Source organism: Lepisosteus platostomus, chromosome 24 (genome assembly GCF_059453375.1).
Source record: "Lepisosteus platostomus isolate fLepPlt1 chromosome 24, fLepPlt1.hap1, whole genome shotgun sequence".
NCBI lineage: Eukaryota > Metazoa > Chordata > Actinopteri > Semionotiformes > Lepisosteidae > Lepisosteus > Lepisosteus platostomus.
The window spans coordinates 18058674-18080000 of record NC_142634.1 but is presented as its reverse complement, the minus strand read 5'-3'; the positions used below and the strand labels follow the sequence as shown (position 1 = coordinate 18080000).

Here is a 21327-nt window from a genome sequence, read left to right as displayed (position 1 = left end):
CACACTTGTGATGTGATTTGTGGAAAAAAGAGCTCAGACAGGTGTGGTTAGTAGACTAAAAAATACTGTATATTTTCAGTGGTCAAATAGTACAAAAACCTGCAGCTTAGAACACCTGAAATGGGTCAAACTGGTGTGTAATACAAATGTGATTGCTTTTCACGCTACAGTGAAAGGGGGTTTTCACTGTTGTATAGTACAATGTCTACATCTAAATTATATAAAAGTGCACAGTATCTAATGCATGCAAAAACTGTTACACTGTCTGCAGTACAGTATGACAGAGTCTATAGTATACTATCTACCATTCAGTGTCTACAGTACAGTGTAACACAACATCTATAGTATAGAATCTACAATATAGTATTTACAATGCAGTAAGACAGTGCCTATCGTATACTATCTACAATATAGTGACTACACTACAGTATGACAGTGTCTATAGTATGTTATCTATAATATAGTGACTACAATACAGCACAGTATAACAGTGACTATACTATAATATCTAAGATGTAGTGACAATGGTAAAGTAAGAGTGTCTATACTATAGCGTCTACAACATTGTGACTACACTACAATATGACAGCGTCTACAGTGTCTATAATATAGTGACTACAGTATATCGCAGTGTGAGTCTATAGTATAGTATCTATAATAAAGTGACTACAGTACAGCACAGTATAACAGTGTCTATAGTGTATTATCTAAAATATAGTGACATTGATGATGTAATACACAGTGTCTATACTATAGTGTCTACAACGTTGTGTCTACAGTATAGTATGACAGTGTCTATATTCTAGTGTCTACAATATAGTGTCTACAGTACAGTATGACAGTGTCTATGTTAAATTAACTACAAAGTATTATCTACGGTATTAAGTGTCTTTAGTATAGTGTCTGCAATATACAGTAAGACAGTGTCTACAATACAGTGTAACATTGTAGTGTCTTTAGTATCTAAAACATAATGGCTACAGTACAGTAAGACACTGTGTCTATAGTATAGCATCTACAATACAGTGTAACACAGTGGCTATAGTATAGTGTCACAGTATCTACAATATAGTGTCTACAGTTCATTACTGTCTACAGTAAAGGTACTGTAAGTGTATGAAACAATGTCTATAGAAAAGTAAAAAGGTCTAAAAATAGTGTTATGGATAAAGGGAGAACACAGTGTCTGTCAGTGTACCAGTCAGTAGAAAAAGACACCAGTGTTCTGCCTGTGCAATAAGTCAAAGTAGTCACAGTGTATGCAGTGTCTTTACTTACAGTAAAGATCAGTGTTTTCTGTGCAGTGTCTACAGTACAGTTTGGTGTGCACTGTGCAGTGTCTACAATAGAGTTCGGTGTGCAGTGTCTACAGTACAGTTTGGTGTGCACTGTGCAGTGTCTACAATACAGTTCGGTGTGCAGTATCTACAGTACAGTTTGGTGTGCACTGTGTAGTGTCTACAATACAGTTCAGTGTGCAGTGTCTACAGTACAGTTCAGTGTGCAGTGTTCAGTGTCTACAGTTCAGTACAGTGTGCACAGGGCAGTGTCTACAGTACAGTGTGCACTGTGCAGTGTCTACAGTTCAGTACAGCTCAGTGTTTTCTGTACAGTGTCTACAGTACAGTACAGTGTGCACTGTGCAGTGTCTACAGTTCAGTACAGTACAGTGTGCACAGGGCAGTGTCTACAGTACAGTGTGCACTGTGCAGTGTCTACAGTTCAGTACAGTACAGTGTTTTCTGTACAGTGTCTACAGTACAGTACAGTGTGCACTGTGCAGTGTCTACAGTACAGTACAGTGTGCACAGGGCAGTGTCTACAGTACAGTGTGCACTGTGCAGTATCTACAGTTCAGTACAGCTCAGTGTTTTCTGTACAGTGTCTACAGTACAGTAAGGTGTGCACTGTGCAGTGTCTACAGTACAGTTTGATGTGCACTGTGCAGTGTCTACAGTTCAGTACAGTACAGTGTGCACAGGGCAGTGTCTACAGTACAGTGTGCACTGTGCAGTATCTACAGTTCAGTACAGCTCAGTGTTTTCTGTACAGTGTCTACAGTACAGTACGGTGTGCACTGTGCAGTGTCTACAGTACAGTTTGATGTGCACTGTGCAGTGTCTACAGTTCAGTACAGTACAGTGTGCACAGGGCAGTGTCTACAGTACAGTGTGCACTGTGCAGTGTCTACAGTTCAGTACAGCTCAGTGTTTTCTGTACAGTGTCTACAGTACAGTACAGTGTGCACTGTGCAGTGTCTACAGTGCAGTACAGTACGGTGTGCACAGTGGAGTCTGCAAGTCAGCGCTCTCCCGCCCCATCCTGTCCCGGTAGCGCCTCCTCTCCCCGCTGCCTCTTTAAGAGCCGCCCCGCGCGGGTCCCCTGGTCGCCATGGTGACGAACACCGAGCGAGAACGCTTCTCTGTCGGCCTCCTGACAGGCTGCGGGCGGGCGGAGGGGGGGTTCTCCTTTCTTCTCTCTGCGCGTCTCTCTCCCTTTTTTTCAAATTTTAAGCAGCTGGGAAGTGGAGCCGCAGAAAGCACAACAAAGAAAAAGACCCAAGTCGAGCTGCTACCTGCGGAGCGCGGCCTTCCAGGCGCTGACACGCGTGGGTTTCAAGATCGCTGCTTTGCAAGTTGCACGAAACATTTACCGACTGCACATACATAGGTGTTAAAAAGCATCTCCTTCTGTCGGACTGTGCCCTCCGTCACCCCTCCCTGGACACGGACCGCCGCGGCCCATTTTAGAGAAGAAACTGGGTCAACTCACGGTCTTGGAGTCCAGCTCGTGTCTGGGCTGCGCCAGGACTTTGTCGACACCCGCCTGATCTACATAGGTGACGAACCCGAACCCCCTGCGAAAGAGAAGACGCGCTTAGCTCAGATGCGAGAAGGGGCTGGTCCGATTGTCGCCCTTAATGCTTGTGTTACAATCAAACGCCTTTATATTGCTGCTGGGAATCTGCAGGAGCTGATGAAGCACATTCTTCTCCGACAGAGCGGATAAGAAAAAGTGTTAAACTCCCGGGCCGCTGTGTTGTGGAAATTTGTACTCTCTTCTGTCTGGAGCCCGTTATGCCTCGAAATCGCACGGTTTTACAGAGTCGTTAGTCACAGCAGGATGCGCGGAGGGTGGGTTAGTGTTTGGGCCGGGGTCTGGCGCCCGCAGGCCGGGCCTGTGATAGGGCGGCTGGCCCGCTCACGCCCCCTCGCTCACCTCGATCGCTTTGTAACTGGATCTCGCATCACCATGCACTCCTTCAAGTCGCCGAACTTACTGAAGTACTCCTTCAGGCCCTCTGCAACACAGGCACAGACACAGAGTTAGTTCGCCGACAGAGGCGGCTCACGCACGCACCTGGACTTGTCCCAGTAACAACAGAAATACCCCGAGCGCCCCCCCTGTGCCCTGTCCCTCGGCCCCGTGCCTTGTCCGGGGGGGTTTCTCTCCGAAAACCAGAGAGAGGCGCTACACTGTAAGCAACACCCCCACAGGCTCGGGGAGCCGGGCTCGCACCCCCAGACTGCTGCCCTGAGAGAGGGGGACCCGACCGCTCGCAGCGTCCCGCGCTGAGCAGACCCCCAGGCGTGACACGGATTCGGGGGGCTCTTTCCCTCCTGCCCCGAGCAGGGGCGACAGACCCGGGGGTGCCTGTTTTTCAACTCTTTCTGCCCGGTTACCGGCGCCCGGCACGGCGGGGGGATCGAGGACTGAGCCATTAATCCGCGCTTCCAGCTCTGTTTGCTTAAACTACCCCAGACTGCGACCCGGCTCAAAGGGAGCTTTGATTCGGTCGCTGCGTGCTCGCCGGTCTCCGCTCTCCGCACAATAAGCGCCTTCTGGCAGAGCCCGGAGGGGTTGGAGCGAAACTCGCGCGGTGCGCTCCGTGTGCCCCCGACCTGCGCGGACCGGTGAGAGGAGCAGTCACCCCGGCGGGCTGCCCTCAATCTCAGTTTCTCTCTGCCGCCGCTCGTTGCAGACGCCTCACCTTGTGTTGTCTGCCAGCTCAGACCCCCGATGAACATTTTGCTGTGCAAGAGAAGAAAAAAAACCCAAAACAAAACAGGGTGAGAAACTGGATCGGATGATAACTGTAACAATAACAAATAATATCGCGCACGGAGAGCAAGTTTAAATATCGGCCATGTTGGCCGCACAGGTCGACTTTGTTGAAACTCGCTCGGGCCGCCGGACCGCTCTGAGTGGGTCCTGCCCTCGGCTGAGCAGCGTGGAAAGTTGCGAGAGCGGCGGTCCCCGCGGCGGAGCGGAGCCACGGCGGCAGCGCAGCTCCAGTACAGTAGGAGTACAGCACCGGAGCAGCGCGCCAGTCTTTGTGTGCGAGCAGCTGCCCTGTGCTGCCGGCCCGCAGCCCGCGGAGCGAGCAGGGAGCGCTGGGCTGTTACCAGGGGTCGTGGGGGGAGTCGGCGGACGACAGGCTGCTCTGGCTCCCTTCCGTGTCCATTCCTGCCTCCGTTCCCGTGCCGAGGGCCCGTAGAGTGTGCGGTGGGAGTGAGAGGAGAGCGAGCGGAGTGAGGGAGGAGGAGGAGGGGGGGCCGGGCCAGAAGGGCCTGTGTCTCTGGGAGGGACGAGCTGGGTTCACACACACAAACCAGCCAGGAGACTCCACCTCCCTCTCCACCTCTCCATCTCCGCCGCCCCTCTCTGACCCCTCTGACTCTCCGGCCTCTTGCTGCGCCGGACCGCCCAGATGGGCCAGAGGGAGATAGGCAGGAGCAGCTCACTGGGCTGCTGGAGCCGAGCCCACGGGCCAGCCGAGTCCAGCCTCTGACCCGCTGAGGTCAAGCGTGACCGACAAAGAGAGGAGAGAGACTGGAGAGACTGGAGAGAGGAGAGAGACTGGAGAGAGACAGGAGAGACAGGAGAAAGGAGAGAGACTGGAGAGACAGGAGACAGGAGTCTCTCAGGCAGAGTTAGCACAGCTGCCAGAATCACAGAGGGTCCCAATCCTACTGGGAGAGGGAGGATGGAACTCAGTTGAACTGGCAGCCCAGTATGTGATCTCCTGTCACAGCCTGAGGAACAGTGAGTCTGTCTCCCAATAATGCTCAATATATTTACAGTATATGTAAATATTTTGTGATATGTCTTTGTTGTAAATGTCTGTAATATGTAGATTTTATTTTTGTTTTGTTTCAGGTTAATTTTATTTTATTTGCTTTGGCAACACTGATTGTACCCATCGGTCATGCTAATAAAGCACCTTGAATTGAAAAAACAAAACTGAATTGACTGGAGAGAGACAGGAGACTGGAGAGAGAAGGAATGACTGACAGAGTGGTGGAGTGACTGATTGACAGAGTGAGTGTCAACGTGACTGCTGAGTGACTGATTGACAAAGAGACTGACTGAGAGAGTGACCAGCTGAATTAGTGACTGTGACTGAATGGCTGATTGACTTAGTGCAGACAAAGTAGAGTGGCAGAGGAAGGTCACTCCTCCAGAGGAGGAGCCAAGGAAGGGGGTGGGCTTGTACAAGACATGCCTCCATCCAGGCACACCCGCCCACTCCTCACCCTCACCCAAACTACAGTTGTGCTTCACCTATATTACATAGTTGTGTCCCCTGAAAAAACACTGCTGGCCTTCTACCTCCACGCAGGTGCCGCCCACACACCGGTCACACCCCTGCCCTGCCCCTGCTCCAGCAGGACTGCACCACCCTCCGTGTGGCCCAGCACCCTCCTCCCAGTCCTGCCCGCACAAGGGTAAGCTCTGTCTGGTCCAGCCCTGCTCGAATCCCACCCCAGGCTCGTCCCTCTCTCTTGCTTCGCCGGGCAGAAGAAGGCATCTGCAGCACTGCCTGTGCAGCTGAGGTCAGTGCGTATTCAACCCAGGCTGTTCTGTGGAAGAGTCACAGCTGGAGAGTGGTGTGGCCACTTCATCAACACACGATGCCAGCAAACATCATGTATGTGTAGAATTTACCATGCAGGTTTATGATCTCTGTTTGTCATGCTAGGTCACAGCTAGCTGTTGGGACTTGCCATCCTTTCAACAGAACGAAATGGTCAGCACTGAAGGCCGACCCTGTGAAGGCAGCGGTCCCTTCCTGTCCCCAGTGCTGGTGAGTGAGAGACTGGAAGAGCTCTAAGCACCCCAAGCCCTGGAAGTGTGAGGACACTGGGAGAGAGTGGCTCCAGTGCATCAGAATAAACCTGACTGGATGCAGAAGTTGCCATTTGGAGACGCACTCTGGCATTCCTCCAGTAGTGTTGGTACATTGATGGAGCAACTAATAAACACAGTGATGGAAAAGACAACACATGTTTTCAGCAGTGTAGAGTTGTACCACAGAGGGTAAAGAAAGAGAAATCAATTTGTTGACCACTTACTGACCATTTATTTAAAAGAGACACTGCCCATCTCATGATGATGCAATACAGGGGCTGTAGTGCAAGTTGTGTGAAAGAAGAGAAGAGGACAAACTTGTGTAGTGCTGGAAAGACAGGAGCCAAGCTGTGTCCACCCAGTCAAGCCGTTAGCTGCGGGTCATTAAGGAGCTGGGCTGCTAGGAAGAGCGGATTAGTGGGATAATAGGATTGTGGGAGACTGTGCTGCTCCTGGGGCTGCCCACAGCGGACACTGAGACCCCCACCACGCCACACCGCATCTGCCTCCTTCATGAAGGAATAAATCGACCTGCTAATGAAACAAAACTAATTATAAAGGAAAAATGGAACCATATGGTGCACAACTCCCTCCTAATCTGCCTGATTCTGTCTCCACCAGAGAACCGGCACAGCACTCTTCCTCTAGTGACTGTCTCTCTCTTTCTCTGTCATTATTTATCTTTATGGCAACAAACTTTACTGACACTTTCTCTGTCTTAGACACTGAGCTCTGCTGTCTCTCTCTTAGACACTGAGCTCTGGTGTCTCTGTCTTAGACACTGAGCTCTGGTGTCTCTGTCTTAGACACTGAGCTCTGGTGTCTCTGGTCTCTCAGTCTTAGACACTGAGCTCTGGTCTCTCAGTCTTAGACACTGCACACAGCTTTGCTGGTTTCACTCACTGTCTTTACTTCTTTGTGCCAACAAACAATTCTGAAGCAATCTTCAGTTGAAATTGTAGCCATCTTGTTTTTAACACTGAATCCTCATGGATCTGCACTGTTATTCGCAGATGTGTGGAGAAACAAATAATGTGAATGACAAGGAGCCCTTGACAAGGGGTCAGTAAGACTTGATTGGGAAATATGGGGGATGAGCTGCTACAACACTTCATATTGGCTGTCTGAGGGCTGAGATCAGTGTGAACTGCAGTTGCTAAATGACAAGCTGGGTCTCCTGTCACCCAGACCGAGCTCTGTTCATAACAGTCACAGTTGCTCTAATAGTGGGAAACACCTAATTGCTCTTTCTCCTGACATACATGCAGCTGTCTGTGGTTTTGAACCAAAGGTTTTTTATAAAATGGTAATAACAGCACAGTATTAGAAAATGTTGTGATCTCGCGGTGTGAGAGAGGACAGAGGCCAGGACAGTCTCGCGGTGTGAGAGAGGACAGAGGTCAGGACAGTCTCGCGGTGTGAGAGAGGACAGAGGTCAGGACAGTCTCGCGGTGTGAGAGAGGACAGAGGCCAGGACAGTCTCGCGGTGTGAGAGTAGACAGAGGTCAGGACAGCCTCGCGGTGTGAGAGAGGACAGAGGCCAGGACAGCCTCGCAGTGTGAGAGAGGACAGAGGCCAGGACAGTCTCGCGGTGTGAGAGAGGACAGAGGTCAGGACAGTCTCGCGGTGTGAGAGAGGACAGAGGTCAGGACAGCCTCGCGGTGTGAGAGAGGACAGAGGCCAGGACAGTCTCGCGGTGTGAACTCTGCCCAGGCCTAGGCCGGGACAGAGCGCCCGTGCTTATCCACAGACGACTCCGGCTGGCAGCAGGTTGCAGGAGTGCGCTTATTGCTGGGTCTTAAGTCTTTAATTAGTGGTGAGTTATCTCATGCCAAATACCCCCCTCCCCCTGCATCTCCACACCGCACTGCCCCCTCACTGCTCCGCTGGGCTAAAGCCCGGTGACAGGGGGAGATTACTGGCCTTTTTATAGCCTACCCTGTCCACACCACGGCCGGCCTGTCTCCCTGGCCGAGCCCCTCCTTCCACCTGCTCCGCTCGCCCCGCGGGCCGGCCATTCGGATCCCCATGAGCTGGCCAGGCGAGAGCACAGAACCACAGCGACAGGTTAGGCGATCTGTCATGTCACCAGCAGAGGGCGCTCCAGCTGGCTGCCTCCAGTGGCTGCAGTTTTCAGAGACAGTGGCTGCAGCCAGTAAAATTGTCAGAAAGAGGGAGGTTCAAGACAGGGGTGGTTGAGAGAGAGGTGGAGAGGCTCCACAGACATCAGTCGGCGGTTTCACCGTGAATTCTGCAGCTGAAGGCGGCGGACAGTGTCTACAGTCCTGTGGCGTCTCTGCTTGGTGAGAGCCAGGCGCAGCGCTGCGCTTCGGCCAGAGAGGCCTGGGAGGCGGCGTCTCCCAGATGGGGTGGTGGGGCGGGGGGGTCAGGACAGGACACGAGGGGCAGGAGGGGGCAGTTGGCCGCTTGTTGCAGAGGCAGTGGGCGTCATCGGTTTCCACATGCATGATCAATGAGGTTGAACAGAAGAGAGTGAGGGGGAGGGGTGCAGGAGAGGGAAGAGCCTGGAGCCGCTGGAGGGTGGGGGGGGACTGAGGGAGAACCAGAGGAAAGGAGCAGAGGAGTGACGGGGAGAGGAGCGGGGAATCGGCAACAGGAGGTAAAGAACAGGAGACGGGTGTGGGGTCAGAGCCAGAGAGGGCAAACAGAAGAGAGGATGGGAGCCCAGTTCTCTCCAGGTGGCTCCCAGTCCATCTGCAATCAGCTAGTTTTCACACAGCCAGTGTGAGAGTCGGTGTGTAAATCAGTGTGTCAGTGTGAGAGTCAGTGTGTCAGTCAGTGTGTAAGTTTGAGAGTCAGTGTATAAATCAGTGTGTCAGTGTGAGAGTCAGTGTGTCAGTGTGAGAGTCAGTGTGTAAATCAGTGTGTCAGTCACAGTGTTTATCAATGAGTGTCAGTTTGTCAGTGTGTTGATAAGTGTGTGAGTCAGTGTGGCAGAGTGTCAGTTGTGTATGAGTTTGTCAGTGTGTCAGTTGTGTTCAGCAGAGTGGTCAACAGTGGTTCCTGCTTCAGTTGTGTTCAAGCAGGACAGAGAAGCTCTCTTTCTCTCTCCCCCTCTCTCCCCTCGTCTCTCTCCTCTCTCCCTCTCTCTGTTCTCCTCTCTCTCAGTTGCCAGGCGACCTGTGCTGTCTCAGGCCATTTCCTTTCAATGAAATAGAGCAGCAAAGGAGCACAAGGGAATCAAGAAAAAAAGACAAAACACCTAAAGAGCCAGAGCTCTCCCTGCACCCCCTTCTCCCTGCTGAGCACAGGTCCCAGGGCCTGGAGGTCAAAGGTCATGGGGAGCAGAATAGGGCTGTGTCTCAGGGATCACACAGGCTGTGGCAATCTCAGTATGACAAAAGGCCGGCGCCTCTGATTGGACAGGCTGCTGCCTTCGTTAGGGCAACAGAAGACTAAAGAATCCAGGATATCGGAGCTGGGTGATTAAACAAGAAAGTAACAGAACTTCCGAACGAATGTTCCCATTCTTTCTCTCTCACCCACCCCCTGTCTCCACGAGGCTCCCTCTTTGCCTCTCTCTCTCTAAGATTCAAATTCAAATTCAAAGAGCTTTATTGGCATGATTGATGTAGCAAACAGTTGCTTCTCTGACAAGTTCACAATCATGTGAACATTAGAACAATGAACGACATGCTATAAGGTTGGGAGAAGAAAAGGAAAAAATGTTTTTTAAATGAGTTATAAGAATATAAAAGCACTACATACTAAAACTAATTTACCTGATATATAGTCACATGAACAGGCATATAAACAATAAGTAAATCAATAGAAAATAATTTAAAGCTTTAAATTTGAATAAATAACATACAGAATAACATACATTTTTGAGAAACTCACTATGTGTTTCTCAGGCTGTGACAGGAGATCACATATTGTGCTGCAGCTCTATTGAGTTTCCTCTCCCAGTAGGATTGGGAGCTGTGGTGATTCTGGTAGGTGTGGGAATTCTGGGATTAGATTTGTTATTGTGGGGAAGAATGTTTGTCTAATCCCTGAGTATTTATCACAGTGCAGTAGGAAGTGCATCTCTGTCTCTGTTTCTCCCAGCTGGGAGTGGGAGCACAGCCTGTCCTCTATGGGCAGCCAGGTCTGCCTGTGTTCAGTTTCTATGGCCAGGCTGTGGTCACTGAGCCTGTCCTCTCTGGATAGCCAGGTCTACCTGTATCCAGTTTCTCTGGCCAGGCTGTGGTCGCTGTTTGTTGTTGCTGTTTCTTCCCCTGGTCCGATAATCAGCTAGTGTGTATTGTCTGTTTAGTGTTCTGTAGTATTCCAGTTTGTGTTGTGTTTGTGTGTGTTGTAGTGTTGTTTATCTTGTGCTGTGGTTGGGTTGATTGTGATTTGTGTTGCTGTAGCTGTGCTGGTTGGTGTCCGTGAGCTTCAGGACCAGCTGGCTGAGGGGCTCTTCTCTGAGCTCAGCTCCAGGTTCTGGCTGGTAGGGATTCTGGTTGCTGTTTCGCAGGTGTAACCAGTATTTGATTGCTCTCTTCTGTATATGAATTAATAATGGATTGGTGTTTTTCTCCACAATTACAGACCAGGACTTGTGTTATATGGTCAGTGACTGGACCCCACACTTCACTGCAATATAATGCAATGGCTTAGTTGACACATAATACTCGGAGCCAGGTGCATGAGGGGAGTTGATATAATGGAGCTTCCTCCTTGCAGCGCCTCGGCCCTCCTGCCGCTCTGATCCCCACACCAGGGCAGGTGCAGCTGGTTGTGGTGGGGAAGTGTAGCCCTTCCCTGAGCTCCGCCCTCTCTCCCTGCCAGCCGGCCTGCCTGTGTTTCCATGGCTGGGTGTTTCCCTGGTCTCTTCCCCAGGGGAAGGTGCAGCAGCTGAACAGCAGGAAGAGAAGGAGAGGGGCGAGGCGGAGAGCAGCCAGCAGAGGAAGAGGAGCAGGGAGCCGGTGTCCAGGAGGGGCCGGCAGAGGAAGAGGAGCAGGGTGCCGGTGTCCAGCTGGGTTTGTCTTCTCGTTTGTCATCAACCTCTCATTTCTCTTCTGGTGTTTGTCTGTGAAGAGCAGTTTAACTTCAGCAGAAATCAACAGCCCCACAGTCCTATTGCCTCGCTGCCTCCTCTTCTCTCTAATCCTTTTTCCAGCCCCTCCAGGAGCTGTCATCACGATTCCTCCCTCCCTCTATTAATAGGGCCTGGCTGTCCTCCCTCTCACACCCCACCTGGCAGGACGGAGGAGCGGAGCAGGAGAGAGGGGCAGGGAAGGGGGTGAGCCGGCCTCCCGAATAGCAGTGTTTTCACTGGCTGTTAGTGCTCTGGAAACACTGTAATTCGTGCCAACAAAGCTCTTTGAATTTGAATTTGTGAGAGGGGGGCAGAAGGAGCACAGAAGGATTGGGGGGAGTGTAGGTCACCCCACCAAGACTCACAGGGATTGCCCTGCTGCCCTAGTCAAATTTGGCACTATCTCTGCAAGGGCTCTGATCAGTCATGTGCTCATCAGTACAGCTGGTCAGCTGGGATAGGTGGGCAGGGAGGCATGCCCCAGAGAGATGGGCCTGAGGCAGAAGGTTCAGATTTCACTTCCTCCAATCACACGTCCAGGCGAATCGCTCCCTACACGCCCACATACCTGGTCACCATGGAAACAGCCTCACCTGAACTCAGACGAGCCTGCAGGGAGCAGAGATTGGCTGGCAGAGTGTGTCAGTGTGTGTGCATTTGTGTGTGCACGCCTGTGTATGTGCCAGTGCAACACAAGTGTCATAAAACATCACAGTTCACACTTTTCTTCCACAGGGGGCCCTGACTCATGTCTGGGCAGCATCGTGCAGCAGAGCTCTGTGAAGGATCTCCAGGATAAGGAACAACATCAGCTGAGCTGGACTGTCTCTGGTCTCTGTACAGCTGCATGTGAATCTCACACTTACACATTTACCCAGCCCTGTTTCCTGGCAGGTAGAGGAACAGCCGCCCAGCCAATACCTTGTCTTCCTTCAAGATCCTCTGATCAATTAGCTACTGAAACACCAAATGAGCTAGGTGTGAATAATGCCCTAATGTCTGTAAGCTTTCTTATGCTCTCACATTTTACCCCAAAATGAGAAAACTGGGCTTTTTAAAATTCTATAACAGTCACTCTGCCAGGAAATATGCACTGCAGGAGGGAGCACAGAGCCTTTGGCACTCACTGACAGCCTCGTCACTCCCCGATCCCGGATATCTTCAACTCAGAGTTCTGACCTCCAAGACCTGATCACAGACAGACACAGAGACAGGCACATGACCACATTGCTGAGTACTTGCCCCACAGGACACAATAGTTGACCTCAAACCCCACACAACACCTAGTGGTCACCGGCACTGACCCAATAATAATTTTTTACACTTATATAGCGCTTTTCTGGACACTTCACTCAAAGAGCTTTACAGGTAATAAGACCTCCACCCCACCACCACCAGGGTGAAGTGCCATTACACAGCACCAGGGTGAAGTGCTACTATGACAGCAGCCAGAGTGCGCCTGTCCGCTCCGCACACACCAGCTCTCAGTGGGGAGGAGAGCAGAGTGATGAAGCCAGTTCAGAGATGGGGGTTATTAGGAGGCCATGATGGGTAAAGGCCAGGGGGAAATTTGGCCAGGATGCCGGGGTTACACCCCTACTCTTTTCAAGAAATGCCCTGGGATTTTTGATGACCACAGAGAGTCAGGACCTCGGTTTTACGTCTCATCCGAAGGACGGCGCCTGTTTACAGTATAGTGTCCCCTTCACTATACTGGGGCATTTGGACCCACATGGACTGCAGGGTAAACGCCCCCTGCTGGCCCCACTAACACCTCTTCCAACAGCAGCCTCAGTTTTCCCAGGAGTCTCCCCTCCAGGTACTGACCAGGCTCACACCTGCAGGGTGATACAGCTGCTGGCTGAACTCAGTTTTCAGAGGTCACTATCACTGACCTCAGACCCCAGAAGACACCACAGCTGACCTCAGACCCGACAGGACACAAGAGGACACCAGCACTGACCTCAGTCTGCACAAGACACCACCACTGACCTCAGACCCAAGAGGTCACTATCCCTGACTTTAAGCCCCAGAGGAAACCTAGCACTGAGAGACACTAGCACTGACCACAGACCCTGCAGGACACACAGAGGACATCAGACCCCAGAAGACACCAGCACTGACCTCAGACCCCAGAGAACAACCAGAGGACACCAGCACTGACCTCAGACCCCACAGGACACCCATAGGACACCAGCACTGACCTCAGATCCCACAGGACACCAGCACTGACCTCAGACCCCAGAGGACACCAGAACTGACCTCAGATCCCACAGGACACCAGCACTGACCTCAGACCCCAGAGGACACCAGAACTGACCTCAGATTCCGCAGGACACCAGCACTGACCTCAGACCCCAGAGGACACCAGAACTGACCTCAGATCCCGCAGGACACCAGAACTGACCTCAGATCCCGCAGGACACCCAGAGGACAGTAGCACTGACCCCAGAGGACAGTAGTGCTGGCTGGGAGCAGAGAGGAAGAGGGCGAGGTAGGAGAGGAGGCAGGCGCAGAGTCGAGAGAAAAGAGGGGGCAGGAGAGGATGGGAACGGGGTTCCAAGAGACAGGTAGAGAGACAGGGAGAGAGGGAGAGGGACAGGGAGAGAGGGAGAGGGACAGGGAGAGAGTGCTCCTACTGCCAGCGGGGAGAAATAGAGACAGAGGTGCACTTTCTACTGCACTGTGACACATATTCTGGGATTAGAGAAACATTCTTCTCTAAATTCAGAAATCTCATCCCAGAGTTCCCACACCTGCCAGAATCACAACGGGTCCCAATCCTGCTGGGAGAGGGAGGAGGGAACTCAGTTGAACTGGCAGCCCAGTGTGTGATCTTCTGTCACAGCCTGAGGAACAGTGAGTCTGTCTCCCAATAATGCTCCATCTGTTTACAGTATATGTCAATATTTTATGATATGTCTTTGTTGTAAATGTCTGTAGATTTTATTTTACTTTTATTTTGTGTCATGTTAGTTTTATTATTTTTATTTGCTTTGGCAACACTGACTGTACCCATCATTCATGCTAATAAAGCACCTTGAATTGAATTGACAGGGAGAGAGAGAGGGAGACAGACAGGGAGAGGGACAGGGGGAGTTGGACACAGAGCAAGAAAGGGAGGGAGGGGTCCTTTGTTCAGATTTCTAAGCACAAATTGTGCTTCTGTCTGGGAAAGAAGAAACTCTATCAGCTGTGTGTTTCTGAGCAGCCCAACAGAGAGAGATCGGCTTACCAGGTGTGTGAGAGCAAGGAGAAGAGAGAAAGGAGGAGAACAACACTGTTTCTGACGATGACGACAACAACAACAACAATAATAATCATAGTTATAATAATCGATCCTCTTGTACACTCATGAGTGCAGAGTCTGACCGCTTATGACCGCTTTAAGAGCTCCCATAGAAGCGCTTCCACTGCCACCTGGTGGTTATGATCGGGAACAGCGACCCAGCCTGAGCATCGTTTTAGGACAATTCAATAAACCTAAAAATTGGAGCTCCGTGAAGTTGGCCCCCCGACAGACAGCACAAACGATTAAACCTACCTCACTCGTTAGTGCCGGTTTGTGCCGGTTTGTGCAGTTGAAAGTCGGGTTTGTGCTGCTTTCGTTTCCGAGATATAGCGCTTTGTTTTTTCGGGGTCGTGACGTCACTCAGCCCTCCTACAATATAACGTCTTCTTTTTCAGGGGGTGACTTTGCCCAGCCTCCCCACAACGTCGTAAGGGAACACGACCGGTCTCAATCGTTAGCGCTACATTTGTGCCGGTTTGTACTGTTGAACGTAGCGTTTGTCATGCTTTCGTTCCCGAGATATAGCGCCTTGTTATTCCGGTGATCACGTGACCATGCACAGCGACCTTGACCTCCAGTGACCCCGTCTGCCGAGTTCAAGCGCTCTGTTACAGTTTAGCTCGTACCCTTAACATTTTAGAGACAGTCAATATCCATAAACATATAAGCCTCCTTAGATGACGCATACCAGCGAGTTAACCATCTATGACATAAGCCTGTGGCTGTAATGTATGTAAAATCACCATGATTGTAAGATCTATGGTTTTTATTTTCTAAGGCATGTTTTCCTTTCTTTCCCTACCATGACAGGCTGTTTTTAAAGGTGGAGCAGTGGCACTGTGGCTAAGGCTGTGCCTGTTGCTGGAAAGGTTGCTGGTTCAATTCCTACTCTGTTGGGCCCCTGAGCGAGGCCCTTAACCCCAACTGCTACAGGGGTGCTGTACAATGACTGACCCTGTGCTCTGACCCCAACCTTCTCTGCCTGCCTGTCTGTGTGTGTCTCATGGAGAGCAAGCTGGGATATGTGAAAAAGACAAATTCCTAATGCAAGAAAATTGTAAATAGCCAATAAAGTAATCTTATCTTATCTGTTGCCAAACGCATAATTGGGGCATTTTGGCTGGGCATGTCATATCGCGATATATGGGACTTAATGTTGTGACACTGGAGCCATGGCAGTAATTTGCCAGTCGCGATGGGTATCGCGATGTGATCGTGATCGTAATCCGTGCACTCCTATCGTGAGATGCTATCGGAGTCATGAACGCGCTGTGGATGCCAAGACATTCTTTGTCTGCTATTCAGTTTCAGTGCGACTTCAATTAGATTGATCAGTAACTGGAAACCAATGGATGTGTTACTGTATATCCAGCGTGCTCATACAGCACACACGGTTAACCGGGGCTACAGTATTTGGAACAAGAAGAACATCCGTCACCTGTGTGTCTACATGCTCTCGGAACTTCCGCTGTGGCGCTTTACCCAATCAGAGTGTCGATTCTCACTCTTCACCCAATCGCGGCCCGAGCTGTTCGGGGGTTTAGCCAATCACGGGTCAGAGAGCTGTTCAAATTAGCAGCGCCAGGTGGATCGGCTTGTTCACTGTCAATGAGAATCTAGTTTTAAAATGCTTTACTTATTTGCAAAATAACCGCTGCTTTCTGTAATGAATACATGGTATTTTAACAAATTTAATCGTATATTTAAGGTAGGGAAAACACCTTCTGCTTTGTACTTCAAAAATGAATAGAAAAGTCTATGATCATTATATTATTTTAAAGCATATGGCCGACAGGTACTGTGTAAGAGCCGGCTTACCAGAGCGGTGGCATCGCCGCCCTTCCCCGTGATAGCAGGACTACAGCTAGTGGGCTGTAGCGAGATCTGTCTTTAGTTCACCGGGCTGGGTCCCTCTTGAGTGACGCGGGAGTTCCGGGTTCGAGCCCCCGACGGTGGGGGGCCGACCTGATGCGGCAAGGGCGCCCACCTGAACCCAATTGCGTTATATTATTATGCTCGTGCTTTCAATTTTGTTTTTTATTGTTAAATTATATCGATCTTGAAACTAATACCTAAAAATGTGAATATGGGCTCTCGTGTTGTACCAGCGTTAATTTGGAAACTAGTGTCTCTTCACCAATGAAAGGAGTACACAAGCAATACATTTTCGAGAACATGGTTAAAAATCAAAAGAAACACATTATTCCTCCCTAAATATAAGACTGCTTATTCGCGTAATGGCTGCAAAGTCAACTGAAACATCCACCCCACCCGACCAGACAGACTCGGAAAACAAATTGCCCCCATTGTTTTAATCGCAATTAGGAATTCAAGTACCGAGTTTGTTGGTACCTGTTATTTGTCTTGTAGATAGTGACGTGATTACCCGAAAAACAAGGCGCTATATCTTGGAAACGAAAGCAACACAAACGCTACTTACAGCGACACAAACCTGCACAAACGCAGCACTGTCGATTGCGGCGAGTTTCGTCGTTTGTGCTGTTCGACTGGCGGGTGGGCAACTTCATGGAGCAGGGCAAGCAAACATGTCTGGGTCATTACATTACAGACTGCAGAAGACTCGACTTCACCTGAGGATCTAACACAGGTACCCATATTTGTCTTGTTCGTAAAGTTGCAGATTCAAGCCTTTTTGAACACGTGGCTGGACTCACGGGTCGAATCTTTACACTTCCCTTGGTGCGCGTGTTTATTGAAGAAGGAGACAGTGAGAAACTGATCACTTCTTCAGATTTTAAAAGCACACCGCTACGAAGTATTAAGACGTGCTCGTTAAAGCCTCTTGGTAAGAACATGCAATTGTTTGCTAGTGTTCGCTTTTTGAGACTACACCCGCAACTTTTCTAATTAGGGTATGTGATATTCGTGACAAATTTAATCTTCCTGCTCACACAGACGCACAGAAGACTGATATTTAATGCAAAATCCACCGCCCCCGCCCTCCGCCCGGGCAAACGGACGAACACAATTGCAGAATTGTTACTCTCGCGCCCGTAACAGCGCTTGAACTCGGCAGACGGGGTCACTGGAGGTCAAGGTCGCGTGCATGGTCACGTGATCACCGGAAAAACAAGGCGCTATATCTCGGGAACGAAAGCGGCACAAACGCAGCACTAATGCATGAGGTGGGTTTAATCGTTTGTGCTGTCTAAAGGGGGTCCAACTTCACGGGGCTAAAAAAGCGATGTTTTCATTGCTTTCATTGCACTGTTGGGAGAGTGTTATTTCGAAAACTTGGTCTTTGATTAAAGACACTTGGATCAGTGTCAATATTATCCTGTCATTTTTTTTCAGAAGGGAGAAAGATTGCACTTTGAATTTTAAAGCAATACGTTACAAAAACACACTGGACCTGCCCCCTGCAGTTTGCATACTGAGAAAGGTGGAGTAGACGATGTAATACTCACATTGTTCATCTGGTCTATCAGCATCTTGTTCAAGTAAAGTAATTTGTTGTTGGATATTATTTGTTGACTTTTCCTCTTCTTTTAACACAATACAACCATTGTTGCTTGCAAAGAAACTCTGAAAGAACTTAACAGCTCAACAGTAACTTGATAAAATGGGTCCAAAACTTTTTTACAAATAAGATATAAGATGTAAGATCACTTTATTGGCCATATACAATTTCTTGTATTAGGAATTTGTATTTTCGCCACCCCAGCTTGCTCTCCAAATAGGACTCAGCAGATCAAATTGAGAAACTGGTTGTCAGACATTTACTGCACTTCCACCGGATCACCACAGGACTGTGTTTTGTCCCCCTTACTGTACCTATTGTACACTAAAGATTGTAAAAGCACACACACAAATAGACATCTCATTAAGTCTGCTGATGACTCATCTTTTTAAGGGACCCAGAAAACCATCATGGACCCATTCTAAACAACTTCACTAAATGGTGTGACAAGTCTTCTTTGCAGTTAAATGTTTTTAAAACAAAGCTGGTTACAGTTTGAAGGGAAAGCGGCACAGACCGTGCTTTTTCCCCTGTGACCCAATAAAGATGGCTCCGCATTGTCCCTTCCGCCTAGCCCCTCGCACTGTGGAAACGGTCTATGTTCTCAGGCAAGGAAGGGAGCTTTTTTCTTTCTACTCTTTTCAAAAACATTAATTCATTAAACTTTTTAAACATATCTAGTTGTAATCGGGTCAAATCTATCCGAAAATACAAACGCAACATGTAATGCATAAATAAAATGGAAAGACAAATCTATAAATAACAAAAGCCTTGCTACGGAATTATGGGCCATTTCCGTTTCCGGCTCCTCTGTCGCTCAGACTGTGCTGAACATGGCGGCGCTTGGACGTGTTTCCCAGTCGCTCCTCCGCTCGGCAGCCGGCCCGGCTCGCCAGCTCTCCGCCGCGGCTCACGCCGAGCAACACCAGGGAGGTAAGAGTCCAGCGCAGGAGCGCGGCCGCACTGGGCAACTGGGCCCGGCCGTGAGCTTGAAGACGGCCTGGTGACCTTGGGCTGGTCAGAATCGGCTGGCGAGAGGGGTGGTTCGGAGCCGGGGGGCTGGACTGGGACAGGGAGAGTACGGAGTGACCAGTACACGTTGATCCGAGAGGCGCTTGGTCGCCGGGACCCCCATCTCGCTGGCCGGAGTTTTGCGGTCCAGACAACACAGGCGGGAGCTGCTGTAGGCAGGAATCGGTACACCGGCCTCCCGGTCTCCTGGTGCTGCCGCGTCGGGCTGTAGTAGGAGCTCCGGGACCGTAAACAAAGCTTGTTGTCGGAGCAGCAGGAGAGAAATTGAAGTACAGTTTCCGTGCAGAATATTCAAGACGCTTGGATGTCGGGGCAGGCGCTGGTAAAACCTGGGCTGGATTAGACAGCCTGTCTGTGCCTGTACATTCTCGTCCTGTGCGAGGCTGGTCTCCCAGTGACCCACCAGTAACCCCGAGGGGAGGCCCGTATGCCTTTCCAGATCGCTAGTAGGTTATTGTTCTCGGGGTCTTGTGCAGATGTGTGTGTACACAGCCTCGATACACCCTCCCTGACCCAGACTCTCCCAGCTGACCTTCCTGACAGGGCGCTGGTCTGCGTGAGGAGGGCGATAGTGGGGACTGAAGCTGAGGGACCTCGTCAGTGAAACCCAGGAGGAAGCTGAGCAGGAAGCAGTTACTTTATACAGAGAGCTGTGGGAGTGGGGAACAAGCTGCCCGGCCATGTTGAAATCAATACCCTGCCTTCCTTTCTGATTCTGGGAGCGATGGCTAGTCAGGCCGAATGGCTCTGCTCTTGTGGTCTTATGCTTTTGCTTCTCTGTTACAGGTTGAGAAGTTGTGTGAAGTTTGCGACGTGACATTAATTGCTGGCATTGCAGAAGTGCTGACTGTATTAGGATTAAGAGAACCCTGCTGGAATTTGCTGGAGCAGTTATTCTACATACTGTGGGATATTGATGAAAAGCATTCTTGCATTTTAAGAGTTAAGATTATGCAGAGATGAGAGGAAGTCCATTAAAAGCTCCCAATTAAGGGTTGTCTTCAATTGACAGTAGTTTACCAGTCATCAAGTACTCAGCTGGTATCTCTTTATACACTTCGTAATGTTCTCATTTTTTGCTCAACAGTCATATGTGTATCCGCCCTGCTGCAGAAATACAAACAAGGGCTTCAAGTTCTAACGTATTGACCAGGTTGTTATCTAAGAAGGCTTTGCATTGTAGTACTTGAGGTTAGTGATGTCAGGTTGGTCATCTTTAGGTTGTGTTGAATGTCTGCAGTGGTCAGCTGAACCTGTGTATTGCTGATGGTCAGTTTTGGCTAAAATATTTGCTTGAGCTTCACTGCTCTTGACCTGCAGTGATGGAACTAGGAGTAGAGGGCAGTGTGAGCTCTGTGGCGGAGTGTGGTTGTCCAGGGGGTGATGTGCGATGTGACAGATCCAGGAGCGAGCTGGGCTGAGTAGAAAGTGTGCAGATGAAGTGACGTTAAGTCTCTGCTCCTGCCCTGCAGGCCGGATGTGGAAGGTCCTGACGTTCGTGGTGGCTCTCCCTGGTGTGGGCGTCTGCATGCTCAACACCTACCTGAAGGCCCAGCACCACGACCAGGAGCAGCCCGAGTTCATCCCCTACACACATCTGCGCGTGCGCAGCAAGGTGAGGCCCACCTGTCCGCCGCCCTGTCCTCTGTCTCCCCAGCGCGTCTCCCTGTGTGTGGTGCCGCAGGGGAAACTGACAGCTGCTCTCTCTCCCTCTCCAGCCGTTCCCCTGGGGTGATGGGAACCACAGCCTGTTCCACAACCCCCACCTCAACCCCCTGCCCACTGGCTACGAGGAGTCGAACCACTGATAGCGCATCGCGGACCACATCTGCCCTGGGACCAGAACTCCTGACCCGGCTGGACCACCTCTCCTCTGTTTACTCTAACCTTACTCACAGCGAGCCCAGGTGCCCTTCGGCATCTGACAGCTGTGTTCTGGACACGCACGCGTGTGTGTGTGCTTTCATTAATTAAGAAATAAAGACTCCTAACGAAGACCTGTGTGATTGCTTTGGGCTGTGTTGGGGAGTGCGGGCCTATTCCAGCACCTCTGCAGGTGAGGGGGGGGATCATGTCGCTGATCGGATTGTCTCCTGGTTTCCCAAAACATCCCCGGAAATCTGCTTCTGATGGCACATCTTCGCAAGAAAGCTGGTAAATGCGCATAAATTCCGTTCACAGAGCTTGTTCAGGGTAGCGCACTACACTGGGGTCTGTGTGTGGGTTAGTGGGCCATGTGTCCTCTCTGAGGTGGAGTTGCAGTGTGTCCTGTCCAGTGCTGATTAATGTGGAGCCACTGAGCTCCTCCTGTCGGGTCTCTGTTTGCCAGTGAGGGCAGATCAG

General features: G+C 50.3%; 2 protein-coding genes and 1 long non-coding RNA gene across 6 annotated transcripts in view; 2 read left to right on the top strand and 1 right to left on the bottom strand.

Annotated features, from left to right (window-relative positions):
- msi1b (musashi RNA binding protein 1b) overlaps window positions 1-4582 on the bottom strand; it is a 23544-nt gene extending 18962 nt beyond the window's left edge. For 2 of the 4 annotated variants that reach the window (XM_088618279.1, XM_088618280.1), the window contains exons 1-4: window positions 4407-4566; window positions 3992-4032; window positions 3220-3301; window positions 2773-2857 (exon numbers count right to left, since the gene is read on the bottom strand). In XM_088618279.1, the coding sequence (XP_088474405.1) occupies window positions 2773-2857; window positions 3220-3301; window positions 3992-4032; window positions 4407-4465 (267 nt within the window). In that variant the 5' untranslated portion in view covers window positions 4466-4566. Of the gene's footprint in view, window positions 1-2772; window positions 2858-3219; window positions 3302-3991; window positions 4033-4406 lie in introns of all 4 variants that reach the window. The other 2 variants (XM_088618282.1, XM_088618281.1) reach the window with 2 other exon arrangements.
- Window positions 4570-6284, top strand: LOC148641845 (uncharacterized). Its single transcript, XR_015929823.1, has 3 exons — window positions 4570-5046; window positions 5624-5837; window positions 5984-6284. It is a non-coding gene; the product is annotated as an uncharacterized LOC148641845 (long non-coding RNA).
- Window positions 6285-18725: 12441 nt separating this feature from the next.
- Window positions 18726-20979, top strand: cox6a1 (cytochrome c oxidase subunit 6A1). Its single transcript, XM_088618290.1, has 3 exons — window positions 18726-18885; window positions 20457-20599; window positions 20703-20979. Exons 1-3 carry the CDS (start codon window positions 18786-18788, stop codon window positions 20790-20792), a joined length of 333 nt encoding a protein of 110 aa, XP_088474416.1. The 5' UTR covers window positions 18726-18785; the 3' UTR covers window positions 20793-20979.
- Window positions 20980-21327: the final 348 nt, after the last annotated feature.

Bases quoted from the DNA above. Each gene is read 5' to 3' on its own strand.
- cox6a1 (XM_088618290.1), top strand. From the start codon at position 18,786: ATGGCGGCGCTTGGACGTGTTTCCCAGTCGCTCCTCCGCTCGGCAGCC. The intron at 18,886-20,456 runs GTAAGAGTCCAG...CCTGCCCTGCAG, and splicing joins CGCCGAGCAACACCAGGGAG to GCCGGATGTGGAAGGTCCTG. The intron at 20,600-20,702 runs GTGAGGCCCACC...CTCCCTCTCCAG, and splicing joins ATCTGCGCGTGCGCAGCAAG to CCGTTCCCCTGGGGTGATGG.